This window comes from Eucalyptus grandis, chromosome 2 (assembly GCF_016545825.1).
Source record: "Eucalyptus grandis isolate ANBG69807.140 chromosome 2, ASM1654582v1, whole genome shotgun sequence".
NCBI classification, from domain to species: domain Eukaryota; kingdom Viridiplantae; phylum Streptophyta; class Magnoliopsida; order Myrtales; family Myrtaceae; genus Eucalyptus; species Eucalyptus grandis.
This window is the reverse complement of record NC_052613.1, coordinates 15,941-32,610: the sequence shown is the minus strand read 5'-3', so window position 1 is coordinate 32,610 and position 16,670 is coordinate 15,941. Positions and strand designations below refer to the sequence as shown.

At 41.1% G+C, this 16,670-nt stretch overlaps 1 protein-coding gene and 2 long non-coding RNA genes across 3 annotated transcripts; 1 reads left to right on the top strand and 2 right to left on the bottom strand.

The window, feature by feature from the left end:
• Positions 1 to 2,984: 2,984 nt before the first annotated feature.
• LOC104416538 lies at positions 2,985 to 4,610 on the bottom strand. The gene is made up of 2 exons (XR_001982600.2): positions 4,467 to 4,610; positions 2,985 to 3,446 (listed from the first exon to the last, which is right to left on the bottom strand). It is a non-coding gene; the product is annotated as a mitochondrial import inner membrane translocase subunit TIM8 (long non-coding RNA).
• A 1,080-nt stretch (positions 4,611 to 5,690) lies between these two features.
• On the top strand, positions 5,691 to 6,820 carry LOC104434212. Its single transcript, XR_005548196.1, has 3 exons — positions 5,691 to 5,769; positions 5,957 to 6,042; positions 6,170 to 6,820. It is a non-coding gene; the product is annotated as an uncharacterized LOC104434212 (long non-coding RNA).
• Positions 6,821 to 8,358: 1,538 nt separating this feature from the next.
• On the bottom strand, positions 8,359 to 16,088 carry LOC104416527 (coiled-coil domain-containing protein SCD2). The gene is made up of 17 exons (XM_010027907.3): positions 15,726 to 16,088; positions 15,413 to 15,585; positions 14,335 to 14,410; positions 14,189 to 14,230; positions 14,040 to 14,102; positions 12,735 to 12,784; positions 12,630 to 12,657; positions 12,469 to 12,543; positions 12,259 to 12,369; positions 12,124 to 12,184; positions 11,350 to 11,463; positions 11,140 to 11,258; positions 10,813 to 10,873; positions 10,634 to 10,675; positions 10,174 to 10,214; positions 9,799 to 9,925; positions 8,359 to 8,774 (listed from the first exon to the last, which is right to left on the bottom strand). Exons 1-17 carry the CDS (start codon positions 16,086 to 16,088, stop codon positions 8,632 to 8,634), a joined length of 1,689 nt encoding a protein of 562 aa, XP_010026209.1. The 3' UTR covers positions 8,359 to 8,631.
• Between the last annotated feature and the right edge of the window lie 582 nt (positions 16,089 to 16,670).

Here is a 16,670-nt window from a genome sequence, read left to right as displayed (position 1 = left end):
TATCCAGCATAAAGGGACAGAAACGTAAATAACCATCAAAGAGGGTAAAATTGTAAACAAACGGTAAAGAGATGGGCAAAAACTAGATGGATAAAGATTCATTAGACAACAATGATCCTTTTCATGTTATTGATATTGTTGAAATGATTTCGGAGAGGTTTTTCCCCACGCACCCCATGCACACTAGAGGGTCAATCGTGTGGATTCCATGCACCACGTGCCCTCACGCACGCGTTGATGGTGAGGCGCATGCTCGGCATGCCGATGGGCCTGTTTTAAAAAATTTAGAGTTTTGCCCCTTAGTGTAGAAATTCAATTTCTCTTTTTTAACCCACTTTTCCTTAACGTGTTCTGTCTGATAGAGTGTATGTTCTTTTTTATGTTGTGGATGAAGAGAGGATTAGACTCTTATTTATACATGTTATCAAGAGGTACCTTCCATCAAAGCGCTTATTAACTTCCATGAGAGTCACACCTCTTTGAAAGAAACAATAACTTCTCAATGAGAATTGTACATTTTCATTAGAGTCGTAACATTTCATAACCAAATATATTTTAACATTTATATATTAAACCGTCAATTAATGATATCATGTGGGTCACAACAATTCTTACGATAAGACATAACATGCATAGTTCTTATCAACTTGGAAATTCCTTAACATGATATCAAAGTCGAGTTTTGAACATTTCATGCCAATATTTAGCTCTCCATGGGACCTATCTAACTACTAAACCCTATTTTAGCATTTATATGGCTATTGGACCAAAGAATCAAAATTGAACACCTATTTGTTTAAGAATGGTCATCACATGAACGTGACCGATGAGGCTATATAAAACTCAACTTCTAGGGGCATTGGGCAAGAGCCAAGTAGTACCTAGATGTTAGGCCCATCAACTAGGTGGACAGTCGGATTTGGGTCAAGTAGAAAATAGTTTTGCTCAAATTAATCCATTTAGCCTTTATTGACTCATTTTCATGCAATACAATTTTAGCCATCCAAAGCTGATTTGACTTGATCGATCCATACCCAGCTCAAATTGGACCCAACCTAACTTCATTGTTAACAATTTTGCTCTTTAAATTTTCCCTTTAAAGAATGAGCAACTCCATTGCCTCCTCAAATTGGTTAGGCAGTTCGGGTGCTTAAGTAAGTAAAATTAATAAATTTGAAAAGATCTGCAAATAATATCAATAATTTTTAAGCAATTTCTGAAAAATTTAATAAATAGAAAATTGAAGAAAGAGAAGAAAAGGTATCGTGGTCATCTTCCTTTGTTTTCGGTCAAAATCGTGTGATGGCCATCTTCCTTTCTTGAATGACATCAAACGGATCCCTCCTATTGCACTCTTTTTACTGAAATGAGTTAACATATGGGTTTGCTTTAGACCCGCTTTAGCCGAAATACAGGTGGGCTTTATTTTCTTAATCCATTCTATCCTATAATAGACAATTAAGCCAACTCATAACCACCTGACCCATTGATAATGAGTTCAAAAGTGAGCCTACGACTCATATTACCACCTCTACTAGATGGAGGCAAAAATCGTCGTATCAATATCTCATTTTACGTGTGAAATCTTGGTAATCTTATTCTTCAATTTCATATACTCCTTGCGATTATTTCCATTCCAATTTGGATGAGAAAGAGGATGTAATTGCTACAACAATCGTTTGTTCATGGGATTTATTTGGACGTTATATACATGACCCTGCCTAGCAGAGGCTTTTGAGATGGTTCCATCAAGGTGCCAATGGACACGAGAACCCTAAATTCGATTCTCATACTTAGCTTTTATAGGTAGTAGCGATTTATATGCTCGAGGCTTCTATCATCCTATCGACTTTCTGCAATCCCTAGCGCGGGCAAAATAAAATCTCTAGCGCGGGCCAGTTTCTGCAATCTCTTTCACCCATTTGTAGAGAATTTGTTCGCATCATTAATGTCTAACCATTCAAGTTTCTAGAACACGTGAGAATACGCATCACTAATTGTGTACGACTGAACAAAACCACATCTAGCTGAGGTAAATTTGATTTCTGCCGACTTATCGAAGTCAAGTAAAATCGACCACCGCGCAAGACAGCCTAGCTGTAAAAGAGTCATCATTACGTTGGAGCAAACCTTTTATCAATTTGTGCATTGAGCATTTTTTTACCTTGCATGTAGAGGTTTTCGGGCTTTTGTCATTCCGGGAGTCGCGGCAACAGGTTCGTCAACCTCAAATCCACGTCTTCGATGGGCTAAAAAGCTATATCTGACAAAACATCCTGTAACAATTTTGATATCCTCATGATAATGATCGTATGGGGTAATTATGCTGGTGACCGTTCCCCACCCTTTCGATTATGAAAAAGTACCCATACATGGATAACCACCAGGGGTGGTCACTGTCCTAATCGATCTGTTTCAAACGCCCACACCCTCGAGTCCAAACCCAGCTCAACTCAGGCTTTGAATGTTTCATCTTATCTTCAATTTCAAATCAAGTTGACTTATGGTTTTTCAAATCAAATACTACATCTAATTGCAGTTGAGCTCAACAATATTCTGACGCCTCCACTACCATTAAGTAGAGTTGAAACGTTTAACAAATATCACAGATTTGACTCATATCAAGCTCAATAAGACCGCCATGAATCTCTGACTGCTCAGAAAATTTTAAAGTAAATTACAAACTAGTTTTCCAATCATTTGAAACAGGCATCACCTCTTTTCATTAAGAAGCTTTCAAAGATGGCCACTCTATTAGGTCTACCTGGTAAGATCTTGAATTATAAGCGTCAACGGCCAGGGGAGATGTCCATTTACATTATCCGATAATGGCTTGGAGGCATTGTTATACATGAACACAAGATAATTGACCACATGCCTGTAATTGGTCCCAAGGTGACTTCAGGATACTAAACACCAGAACATAATAGAATTTTTCAGGGACACAGAGGAAAGAGAGAGAAAGAGGTTTGCAGTAACAAGGGATTTTATTTTATTTTATTTTATTTTATTTTTAAGAGGGAAGGGAATAGTAGGACGAAAGGACACAGGAGCGTTTCAAAGGAGGGGACTGCAAATGTGGTGGTGACAAAAACACAGACGCTTCTAAAATACAAGAGAATGGCTCATTAATTCTTCAAAAAATAACATTCCTCAATTCCAAAAATGCTGATACTCTCAATCAACAATTGCTAAAATAACAGAGTTGCTATGACATTGTGGATTATACTGCTTTTTTTTCTTCCACATCCATGATTCTATTGCATAGACTGAAAGCGTTTCATGATAATTATGCTCATATCCATGTAGCGCTGAGCACAGTTAGCAAGGCAAGTTGATTCGCTAGAACTGAACTTACTTCCAGGCGTCCCAGTGATGCATTTGTCCCAGCATGAACTAGTAAGCTTAGCCACCATCTCATTGACCATGGCCCTTTCCTTCTCTTGCTGCACATTACCAAATAATATTTCTAAAGTAAGATTTATAAATCATATATGGGTTATGTTAATTATCATGGCACTTATTAGGCACACCTAATGAAGAAAAATTCGACGTTTCTAGGCTTTGAAGAGTCAATGCATTGACAACTACATAGCACACAGGTTATCAGAACCAACAATATTGACTAAAGAAGTTCACAACTTCGATCTGGAGGAAGCTGATTTAATTGCAATAATTGATACGCAAAAACACAATAGCGGTTCATGCAATACATATATTTACATAACATATACAGCTGAGGAACTTCATGGTAACAGAAGCTTTTTTTGAAAGGAGGAAAAAGTAGAGAAATGACCAGAAATGGCGGTTCATTAGATATGACAAACAGACAGAATACAACAGCAGGTCATGATTTGATCAGGTGGATTTGGATAAAGGTTGAAACTTTTTGAGGCAGATGGTACGATTGACTCTTAGTATTACTTGATTCAAATAATTCAGTTTTCTTGGCAAACGTTCTAAACAAAACCAAAGTTTACAGAAGCAATCATATCCTTGTGCTGTGTAGGGAGACACTTCAGCTAGATTCTCTTTACTAAACAAAGACCGACCTTGTACATAAAAAATTCGTGCAAATGGGAGCACACGAGATATAGCTCAAAGAGACATCATTAACATTGCAATTTCAGCAACCAATCTTTTACAGTAGTGAACTTTGTCCTAAGACACCCCCAAAACATTCCAAGAATCGAGCTCAGACAAGGGAAATAGGAAGCAACTGGAATTGCACAAAACCCTCAACACTTGCGAGCGCAAACTCCATGGCCGGAAACAAAATCAACTAAAAAGCACACGACTTTCCAGATTAGATTCATAGAAGATTTAAAGCACCGAAAAGGGTTCCTGATTTCTTCGATACTATCAACTAATTAGGCAGCGATTCTGCCCGAACATCAACTTAAACAGCGCCAAGGAACAAAAGGGGAGTGACCCAGATAGAGCGAGAGAAAGGAAAAAAGGCTTACAGAGATAAGTCGTTGCAGTTCAGCAGAATTGAGAGACGAAGCGTCCATGGAGTATGGCTGTGGGAGGAGATCCGCGAACGGGAACGTCTCCGGGAAATCAAAACCCTAGAAAACGGAGGACGAAGAAAGGGGATGAGGAGGAGGAAAGGGTTTAAGAACGAGAGAGGGAAGGCAGCATCAGACTCTGGGCTGGGAAGCCCAGGTGTCATTGGGAATGGGCCAAAAGCCCAATCCTAGCAGGGCCCAGATCTTTCAAGCCGGATTCGTAATGGAGTCCTAGTTGTTTAAATGCCCTCGTACTCTTCCAATATTTCATTTTGGGCATGCCTTTCCGCCCAACTTTAAAAGTGAGAAACGCGAGATTGATTCAATGTGTTGGGATGAGCAGGACATCGTTAAGACAACAGCCTGGGATTGGAAGTGGGTGGTCATTGTTTGGTTGCCACATTTGCCACCAAATATAGGCATGAGGCAACCCGCCGACAGCCTGGTTCTGGTGAAGATATGTGTACGTTTGAATGTACATTCGTTGTTGCTGCGCAATGGGCGTTGAGTTTATCGTTCTAGACTGCTAAATTTAACCCAGTCCAGGAAAAACAAAAGGGATTGGTTTCCTCCTCTGTCGGGTGTCATCTGTGTTCGTTCTGCGTCTCCTTCACAAATCTCCCATACCTCCTACAACTTATTTCTCCTCCTCCCACCGCTTCTTTAAGGAAGAACAGAAGAAGAACAGAACTGAAATGGGATGTGGGAGTTCGAAAGTCGGGATCGATGATGAAGATCATACAGTGCCTTTGGCAATCCGTCCCCTGCTTCGACATCAGATACACAATAACATTAGGATCAGGAAACGACGGAGCAAACGGTCCTCCACCCTCTCCAAAATGCAGCTCCTTCCCAAGGGTAGCTTAGAATCCTCAGAGGGAACTTCTTCCCCAATTCTTCAAACACCGCCACTCATGATCATCATCATGCGGTAGAAGACAAGAGGGTAGCTGAAGCCAATTATCACGACAATGTTACAACCGGGAATAGTGTCAATAACTCAAGCACAACATTAACAAGGAGTGAAGAAGAAGACACGAGAGAAGACAAGACGGTGGTGGCGGCAGTGACTGCAGCCATAGAGAAGGCCATCATGGTGGAGGCGGAGGAAGAGCTGGAGGAGGATGATTACATCATTGAGGTACTTGAAGAAGGAAAGGAAGTCTCATCGGCTATGCAGAGCTCGATGCCTATCCTGGCTCTCCAAGTTTTCGGATCTACTGTATCTCATCGATATTGGAAGATGAAATTGAACAATGTGAGTTTGCTGCATAAAAATATACATCATATATGCTATGCATTGCGAAAAAGGGATAACCAAAACATCCATTTATTCAGTTAATTGTGCAGTTCTTGGGTTTTGAACAGTACATATCATAATTTCGTTGAATCCCATTGATATCATACTGTTCTCATTAGCATTAATTGTTTTTGCATGCATGCAGCTAAGGATGAAGAAATAGATAAGGACACAACATCGGGTGGTGACAGTAATGCTAAGGAGACTTTGATCAACAGTATCAGCGAGGAGGTATATTATATGGAAAAAAAAACTACCAGCTTTGTCTCCCAAACTAAACTGTATATATGATGAGTAAGAGGACTAATGTGTAGCAGAATGATGATTGCATTACTCTTGGTATTGTGGACATGATCAGGGTGGAGGTTCCGGCAGCAAGGGCAAGAGGACGAACAAGATGAAGAAGGTGGTGACAATAATAAGCAGGAAAAGGGGTCCGTCAGGGAGAGGGAGGCAGCAGAGGAAAGTGATGGGGAAGAAAGTTGGGTCGGGAAAGATGAGCGTGAAGCAGTTCTTGTCATTGAACGTTAAATCCTGCTACATCCCGACTTGCTCCAGACGTATTGATGATAACACTCGTCTCCTTCCCAATAACCCCAGCGCAACACCCCCACATCCTTCTTAACCTTCTTGTTCATCTTCTCGGTTTTGTCAGCCACACATTATTGTTTCCACAGGGAGAGAAACGCGTTGCAGTTGCACATCCTGTAGAACCGCTTGCTCAAATTAACGTTTGCTGTTTAATATTAACCACGTAGATCCATGATCCGCCCGCATATATAGAGGTACCAGGTAGATCCACCCACCACCAAAAAGAGAAAAAGGCCGCAGCAGCGGTCAATCTTGTCCCAAGCCCATGTGTCATCCCTAGGGAAGGCAGAATTCCCGTTGGCGAGAGGCCTTTTCACCAGCGTGTCTCTGTACAGTACTACAGTTGCTATATGCCAAGTATTTAACAGGGAAAGAAAATGCCACAACATGGTTTTGTGATGTTCAGCAGTGTATGGACAACTGGCGGAGAACTCTAAGTCAGTGATGTAGACTTGATTTCTTTTCTGAATTGAAGTATCACGCTGATCAAATTATAACATAGTATCATTTGAATGTATTACTGCAGTTGGCTTTGAATTCTTCCTTCTCTTATGTCCCTAAATTCAAGGGAAAAACTTAGATACCAATTAATCTCCCCCGACCAAAGGACACCTCCGCTAATCAATAGTTGAGATGTGTTCTCCTATTTTTCATTCCCTTTTCTTTTCGTTTCCTTTGCATTTTTTTTTTCACTATTTTTCTTCTGTCTTTTACCCTGCTCCGTTCCTCCTCCCTGTGGCGATGGCGAAGTCCCTGTACACTTAACTCGTCACCGCCACAAGATTGATGCCCTATATAGCTATTCTTTGGCTTTCAAGTAACCACTCAATTTAATCGTGCTAGCTAGTAGCATTCAGCGTGAGATAATACCTTCTCTCTTGAAAGTCCTAAACTGTTGAAGCTAACGAAAATAGATCTTTCCACAGTTTCTTTGCGTTTGCAAATGCAATCGCGTGTGCTTTGTCCATGATGACCCTGTTCCTTCTCATCGTCTTCAGTCATCCTCGAGGCCTGTGGAATCCTTCCAACTTCTCCTTCTTCTTGTTCCTCCATGACTTGGTATGTTCGGTTTGGATCCGAACCTAGTTTATTATGTTCTTGCGGAGATGAGAATTTTTACATTTGCCAAAACAATTTCGATAACAGTGGATGATGTCACTAGTACTGGCGGGATGCACGGCTGCGACAGCAGTTGGATACATTGGGAAAGTGTGGAAACACCCACACTGGTTGGATGCCAATATGCGACCACCTGGGGAAGTTCTGCAGCAAAGCCACAACTTCCATGGCATTCGCTTATGCGTCGCTGCTCCTATTTATGTTGCTTGCCATCCTGGCCGCGTGGAACATCCAGCTACGCTCGAGCATGGCCCTTAATGGCCCTTACTAGTTAACATTCACTTTTTTGTCCGTGTTATGCAAATTCAAATGCACTGCTCAGGGATGATAATAGTTCATGTCGTCCGTCAAGTTTAATAAGCCAACTTTCTTAAAAAGCGTTCTTTCTTTGGTATTAACCAGCCTAACGTGGATTGCTTTCCCCCATTTGCTCATGTTGCTGTTACATTGTGAAATTCCAGATGTTGTAATAGCTACATAATGATATAACCTTGTCACAGAAGTCGGATTCTTAAATGGTGGGTCACCCCGCCGTAATTCAGAAAGCTAAATTCAATATCAGTTTTTCATGCCTCGAGACAAAAGACGGGATGATGACTACTACGGGGGGCGGGTCAATTACCAGCGGCAGCTCAGTCATTGTGACTTGAAAGATAGAACAACCCTGCAATTCTCTATATCCAGGCCAGATCACCCAAGCCAAGGTCCCTCTGCAAGTGAGAAAAGCAGAGAGTACTGCCAATGCGCACTAACTACCACAGGCAAGGCTAGTCTGATCATGAGATCCGGGAAGACCCTCCTCAAGCTCTTCACTTTTACAACTTCAACCATATATGCAATAATGAGGGACAAAATACTTTTATTTACATCAACGATGCAGAACCCAACAGCCTCCAAAGAAAGCTTTCACATCTTACAATGAATTCTCTGTCGGTATTGTACAGTTCTCACAGCTCTAGATATTACAAAATTCGAATATCTTGCAGTTACACAAGAATGGCACTTCATGTGGCGAAGCAATATAAACAAAAGAAAGCTGAACTCGAAAGAACTATAAATCAACAACAAATGAAAAACTAATTGACAAGTGGATCATAAGAACCCATGACATTACTCATGAGAGATATCTGAGTCTGTTCCATGGTTGTGGTTGCCTGCTGAGAGAGAAGAGGGATTGTCGATTTCTTTGCGAGATGCTTCCCAAAGTTGCTGCTCTATGCCCAGTTTTCTAAGCTCCAACAGTCCCCGTTCAACTGTCTCGCAACAAGGAAAAAAAATTAACTTTCACATTGCCTATGATCGCAACACCAGACCTGAAAAGTACTTTTCTAAACTCTACAATTCGGTATATTTCCTACAGACACCTCACATAGACTATCCTTCTCATCTACAGACTCGAAAGTTCTTTTCTTCTTGCATTCAGAATTGAATTAAACATGTAGACCTTCATACAATCCAAACAAGTACAACTTAACTTCCCCTAAATGCTAAGAGAGCTACCACATAGGAAATCTCCTCAAGGACCCCCATGGGTCAATGACCAAATGCTAATACATTTCAGTAGAATTCAACCTAAATCCATCAATTACATGAAGAGACAAAACACTGTTGCAGTGCCTACTACTTTACCCTTTTTTTCCTAGACAAGGAATGTGCATACTTTATCTTAAGATATTACCAGCTGAAGCATATCATGAGCGAACACATGGATAGTAAGAGATTAGAAAATTGTTGCAGCATGGTTCATGCTATTTTGACTTAACATAGTTAATTATTCCACACTACATAGGCAAATTTCTCCCCCATAAGTATTAAATATTTCAAATTGATATTGTTGAAAAGTATGATCTACTAGATTAAACTTTTGATGAGAAAAAGTAAGTGCCTATACTTATCACCTAAAAAACATGGTGCAATATGCATCACCCTTCATATATTGCCATTTGGATTAAATCCAAATCTACCGAATGTCATCACATGCTGTCGAATGGCGAGACTGTCTTTAAGCACAACATTATTGTAAGTGTGCTGATATTCAACGCAGCATAACACCCAATGGAGGCCTTGCATTGACATTGGCAAGAACTACGTTCACAAGAAAGGCCAATATCATCTGCGCTGAATCAGATATAGGTAATCACTTACAAGACTGATCACATTAAGTGAACAAGATCCAATCACGTGAATCTTCTCAATCTTCAAATGAATTCGAAGCACTCCCAGGTGCACTCGCATGTGGGGAGAGAGAGAGAGAGAGAGAGAGAGAGAACAATTTACCATCTACAGCATCTTGTGAGGTTGGTGACTGCCCACTACGGCTGATCCAAAACTGAAGCCTTTCTTCCGCAATATCCTCCTCAACACAATGTGTCAACGCTCTTCTCCAAAAATATGTAAGCCAAGCCTGCATGTCCATGTAATTTTGTAAGACAGGATTCACTGAATCCTTGCTGATACTGTACATACAGCTTCTTGATTGATAATATCTGCCTCCATTATTTCATGAAAGAAAATTGTTATAATAGCATCTTCCCACTCCTTCCCACTATCACAAACATCAAGAAAGGGAGGGAAAACAAAAAGATAAGAAGTATTTCAGAGAGCCAAACGATGGTTAACCATGTAGGAAGAAGTTAAAAGAAAATAGCGTACTTCTTTGAAAAGAACATCCTCAGCCTCTTCGTCGCTTAGTTCTGCAAAAGAGGATACAAAGTTATGCGTCAGGCACTCTCAAATTAATGTAGATCCATGCACTTCTACAGATGCAGATTATCTATTTTTCTTTTTGCCAGGTCACCTAAAATCATTTTGACAAGGCACATTGAGCCACAAAGCCACTTGGAAATGGCTAAGATGAACTAAGGTTATCGAACAGAAATGCACCTATAATTGCAAGAGAGGCTTGTTCAGATGTAGGAAAATGACAAGAGAGTATCTTCAAATAGCAAAGAAAACCAGAAAACATATGTGACAGTTACACAGGGATGTCTGTAGGAGCATATAAGGCACCAACACTACATAATACATGATGGTAGCATTCTTCTAATTTCATCATCAAACAACCTATGATAGTGAATCAGAGAGTACTGAAAGAAGACAATATCCTACTTACCATAAGCCTCAATAAACTTGGGATCAACATTCGATTTTGAATCTGAAAAAACGCAAGATACCACATGTCATCCAACTCTTTTAAGAAGAGAAAATTAACTGAGAAGGACCAAATACAGTAGGAAGCTCAAAAAAGCAAACACGTAACGAAGTACATAGAAGATTGCTCATCCAACATACCGGAACGAACCAAATTTGGTCGTCGGTGCCGTGCCAGTGCAAGAACGACTGCATCCTCAACCTTGAGACATCCATTCAAAATATGTAAGCATTTACGAAAATTCCTCTAACTTCGATCAATAGACTCCGCCACCACAAAAGTAGCAATCATCCATGTGGTTTAATTTTTGACAAAATTCTGTCCAAATGACTTATGAAAGCAGCAGATCATCCATATCCATTGTAAGGAGGAGAGCATTTAGAAACTTAGCAGGAGGAAACAAGAGAACTCTATGTAAATAAATAGAAAGTGAACAAAGCCATAATTCAAAAAGACTAGAAGGTTACCTTTAAAGAAGCAAGTTCACGCAAAGCCATTTCAACAGATAGCATGCTCTCAATATTCCCTTCTCCAGTTAGATCACTCAAATCTCGTACATGCTTACTCCTTTCTTGATCGCTGCCTCCTGTTCAGTGGCATCAGAACAAAAAAATAACGACTAGGAAACAAATAAAACCTCCAGATAGACTAATTGAAAAATAAATAATAAGACGAACTTTCATTCCAAGACTCCTTAGCCTTTTGTCCTGCAGAAATGACGACTTCAAATGGAAGAGGGGCAAGAGACGACCAATGCTCATGCTTTGATGCTGCTATATCAGGACAAACACCTGGGAAAGCGTAAACCAACAGAAAAAGGGCACAAATGTAATGCTGTTGATTCAAAAGAAGGATGACAAAGAAGGATAGAAGAAATAGATTAAAATCTTTTCAATCGAGTAGAACGTATCACTCTCTCATGGAAAACTGAATGACAGTACCTTGTGTTCTGAAAATGGCATTGGTAAGACAAACATTATATTAAAGAGTTCTTATAGTATTGGCAATTGTTCTTCCTCATTAACGAACAAACATGGCAAGAGTATGGAATCAGGGCAGTGGTTATACATCTATAGCTGATACCCACTTACTCCATAATACTGTTAAATCAAGTCTCACATGAAGATTAACCAAAAACTTTAAGGTGCATATAGCGTTTCTACTATAAGATCTCTGCCCACTTCCTTATTGGACAATGACATACACTCTCCCTGATGGATATCTTATCGCTCCTCAACCCTATCAATATACCAAACACTACTAAACATAATCAAGGGTGGCTGATTCATAAAAGGCTATGGTTGAGCAGTAGAGTTGGAAAACAATTCAATGTATACATTTGAGCTGCCTGGAGGTGTATTCACTTCATGCAACGAAGAAGCTCATTCAGATTCTGGAATGCACGTGAACATTCTTTTTGGAAGGAAAATTGTGGAACTCAAAATGATTACCATGCTGCACTGCTAAACCCCAATATCGAGCTAGCCAACACCTTTTCAGGACAACTTCCTCCTGAGAAAAATAGACATTTGATCAGGTACCAAACATTGGATCATCCATCTAACTGACTACTTTGCAGAACATACCATCTCTTCTTGAGTCAAAACCATCCTGTGAGTCATTGAACGTAAAGCCTTGGCCTCGGATTCTGCTTCTCGGAGTTGTTGGACAGATGCTGCCGCGTCATCTTTTAAGCTCTGCATAGATGAACATTTTAACAATAATTTCAATTTGAAAACCAATGAAAACTTACAAAATAAAAAACTTTATAACCATCAGAGCTTAGAGATTTTTGCCTCTATTTCTGAACGAAGGGATGCAATATCCTCATCTCTTCCGTCCTTTGTCTGCTTTGCAGCCTTGAGTGCAGCCTGTGAAATTGTAGAGAGGGGGAATTGTAGTATAACATTGCATTACAGTATCTGTTCGTCCCAGAATTAGAATAGTCAACATTTACCTCTCTTTGTTTTAATGCTGCTTCTTTCCTACAAGAAAATTAAAAAACCGTAAAAAAAGAAGCTTATGCATCTCGAAACAACACAGCCAAGAGAGCCAAATATACCTGCTCAATAGTTTAGCTTCAAGAGATACACCCTCACCCAAGGCAGCAACCTGAGAATGTGAAATATTTCATTAACTGTCCATAATAATATACATCCTCAAAAAAATTTATCAGCACATTCACCAAAGGAACCATAGGATGCTATAACAACAGATCTCTGCCCAAGTGGATGGCCAGCTACCGTTTGAATCCACCGCATGACTGAGTGGGAAAGAGCTACTTGATGCCTGCCTAAATTGCATGGCTGGTTTTTGTTCAAGATCCCCAAGCCATCTATCTGAAGTTTAGCCTATCTCAATCTTACCAATTAGTATTTTGAACCTACAAAAAGGAGAAGAGCTTACTGCTGTGTTCTCCTCTTTTCAATCCTACTTGCCACCTTTTTGTGAGTAATGGTACTTGCTAGTTTAGACTCCACACCAGTCACATTTTACAAAGGCATTTAAATACACTGCCGCATATGCTGGGGCAATGTTTTCAAAACCGGACATGTCAAACAACCAGCCTATTGTCCAGGTCATGTTTCAACTGGCTTAATCCAATTGAATGGTCAGGTCTATGCTAGTTCACATAACATGTTCAATTTACGTAATGAAGATACTAGTTGTCATGACAAATCCCAAGTCCCATGTTAACTTCTGATTCTATGCAACGTCACAGGTTTGACAATCAAATTGCTTTAAGTTCTGATTTTTGCTTCAGACTGCTACTACTAGACCAAAAGGGCTGGAGCTTGACTGGTCCAGCCCCAATTATGAGAAAAGGTTGTATAGAAAGCTTAAGCTTCATGGCCACAGCTAAAAAACAGTGATGGCTATTCTATTCTTGAACAGGTTTGACCTTCATGTTCACTGATTCAACCTTTGGAAAAAACAGTTCACTCCGCAAATTTTTTTAGCCAAACAGGGCTTAAAGACTGCCCAGGGACTGATTCAACTGGTAGAACCAGCCACTCCTGTCAGAGTTTAAGAAGGTCATTTTGGGAAGAGATCCCCCTTCTACCTTCCCAATACCCCCATAACAACGAATGAACAGATCAACAATAACCAGGAAGAAGAAATGCTCCAGATGTTAGCTAGCTAGCTACAGTCATTGCAAAAAGTTGTAGCCAAACCCATAATTTCAGCAATTATAGACACCAAGTCTAATCTCCTCCGTAAGTGAGTGAAAGAGAGTGTGCCACTCTACCAAACTCACAAAAGGTTAGTTTGCACTTGCACTTAGTGGCAGCAGGATACAATGTAATGATCCCACCATGTAAACCACCAAATTACTATGAAACAAGTAAGAAGAACCATTGGCAACCTGTTTCTCAAGTTCCCTAGCTCTGGCCTCTGCTTCCTCACGTCTCTCTTCAGCATGTCGTAGCTGCAAGCAGCAGAAAGCCTCAATATGAAAATAAAAAGCATGAATAGTGTGAAAAAGTTAATTCTGTTTAGATTAAGAAAAAAAACCTTGTCGACTATCACTTCATTTTCTTCCTGTAACATATCGAGCTGTGCAAAGAAAAGCAGTATGTATCAGCTTCGAGCAGATCATCTCATAACTTCCAAAATGTAGTAGATCCATAAAAAGACAGAAATTGATGGAGATGATGTACTTCGTCTCGAAGAGCAGAAGCTTCACGCTGATCTCCCGTGTCCTTTAAGTTCTTTTGTCCCACATTAGGAGCAAACCTGCAATCATTGTTCAAGGCAAAAAACAAAAACAAAACTCAAATAACCAAACCAATACAATCAATGGTAATATGCTTATAGCTAGCTGCAGAATAATTGACTTATTGACAAAGCAACTTATTGATGATCACATTCATCTGCAAAAATTTCTACAACAACGACACTGCCCTGGGAGTATGCATGCAGAACAGAAAATGGTTCAAAGTTGACTCCCTCCTAATTTGACTTAGAGAAAGACGTGCAGCAGAGATAATTTTTTTGCAGGCAAGCAAATAGGGAATGGATCCAAGTCCCATTGAGTTATATCTTGGTGAAGGTAGATTACCACCAAGCAAGACCCTAGTTCTTGAGGCGAAAGAAGTGGCAATACATGGTCATAGATGACTTATTTTGCAAATTGGCTATCATTTGGTGATAGAAAGTAATTGCTCATTTAAAAACAACGAAGTGGCAAAATTTAACGAGAAATGCATCCTCCTCCAGAGATTTTGAAATCAAACGGATGAACCTCAAAACTACTCTGTTACAGCTATGTTTTAAAAGACACCAGAAAGCACGTTGAGAGAAAACAGTAATGCAGTAATTCAAAGAGACTCTTGAGCAGTTTATCTATGGTGGTAAGGAAAACGTAATGTTACTTTGTTATGGTTTACAATGTAGAGGCAATGCCATCTCATGCATCAGATTCTAGTAAGGTTTATAATGTAGAGGTGAGCATGGTAGGTTTTGACTACACGCACACATTGATCGAAGTAGCAAAATTCCTGGGATAATTGATTTCTTATCGCAATTGAGGACGTGTAAGGGTACTACAGCAGTGTTCACAAGCACAAGGAGTCCTTGAATATAGGACATAATTGTTTTAAACCGAATAAGGATCGACGGCAAATGCAAATGGCAGATGATTCAACGACATTTAAACAGCACGATTGAGAGAAGCTACCGTGGTCTGGAATGCGATCAAAAGATCCGAGCCTCTAGATATGAAGGGAGTCGCTTTACCTTAGACTCTCCCTGTTAATTCTGGTAGGAGGCTCGATAGGAGGGACGGAAACGGGAGTCCTGAGGGTCGGTTTGCTAGGCGGCACCAATGGAGAGGAACGAACGGACATGGACGGCCTTCCGGCTGAAGTGGACCTGACCGATGCGGCGTGATCCACAAAGTTCCGACCTAACTAAGCAGGATTGAAAAGAAAAATCCGATCAGCGTCTCCGAGACTCGCCGACCAGAGCAATCGGGACAGAAGAGAGGCAGATCAGCCGATGCAGAGAGGTCGGAATCGGAGGGGAGGGGGAGGGGCCGGGGAATACGTACGGCAGGGGAAGGAGATCTATTGGGCCTGGCGACGGAAATCGCGGGTAAGGAGGCGTTGCTGCTGGAGTAGGGGGCGGGAGGCGGGGGAGCTCGGAAGCGGAGGCCGAGGTCCCCGCCGCCGCCGTCGTCGTCGTCGTCGTCGTCGTCGTCGCCGGAGACGGACTGGGAGGCCATGACCTGGGCGAGGCGCTGGGCGGCGGCCTTGGCGGCGACGTTCTGGGTGCGCTTGATGGTGGAGTGAGAGTGGGGGAAGCGGGAGTTGGGGTGGGCCGGGGACATGGCCGGCGAGGAGGAGCCGGTGCTGCTAGACCCGCCGCTCCACTGCCGGGAGTACACGGGGCTCCCTGTTCTCCGCCGATCCATCCGATGCGCTGTTGCTGCTGCTGCTGCTGCTGCTGCTGCTGCTGGCCCTGGCCGCGCCGGCAGCGGGAGCGTGGAATTCGGTTAAATTTTCTTTTGGGGGAGGGGGCGTTGAATATGAGACGACGCCGTGTCGATTGCGTTTCCTCTTCCTCTTCTAAAGGAAGTCAGACCCACGACGTCGGGAAATCTGAATCTAGACGGGGGGCGGTTGCGTGTGGTACAGCCTCTACGGCCAAATGTGGCCGGATTGACGAGAGGCAATATAGCACGATCATGAGGGCTACTTTTGGGTGCACCGTTGGAGATATATTATTATGATCGATATTAATCCAAAATTGCAAGATTGCATTTGATTCGATTTAATGCATCTTCCATTATTTCACCTTAGTTAGGCATTCACCGTATTATAAATAGGAGTTTGTACAACATAAGGTATACACTACTTAATATATAGAAATTATAAGTCATTCTGTCATTCTTGGCATATTCTTCAAACTCTCACATGCACCCAATCTCTGTCTTCTTTTTCTTGTTTTCTTTTTTTTTTTTAAATACTCAAGAAAGGATTAATCACAAAGACAA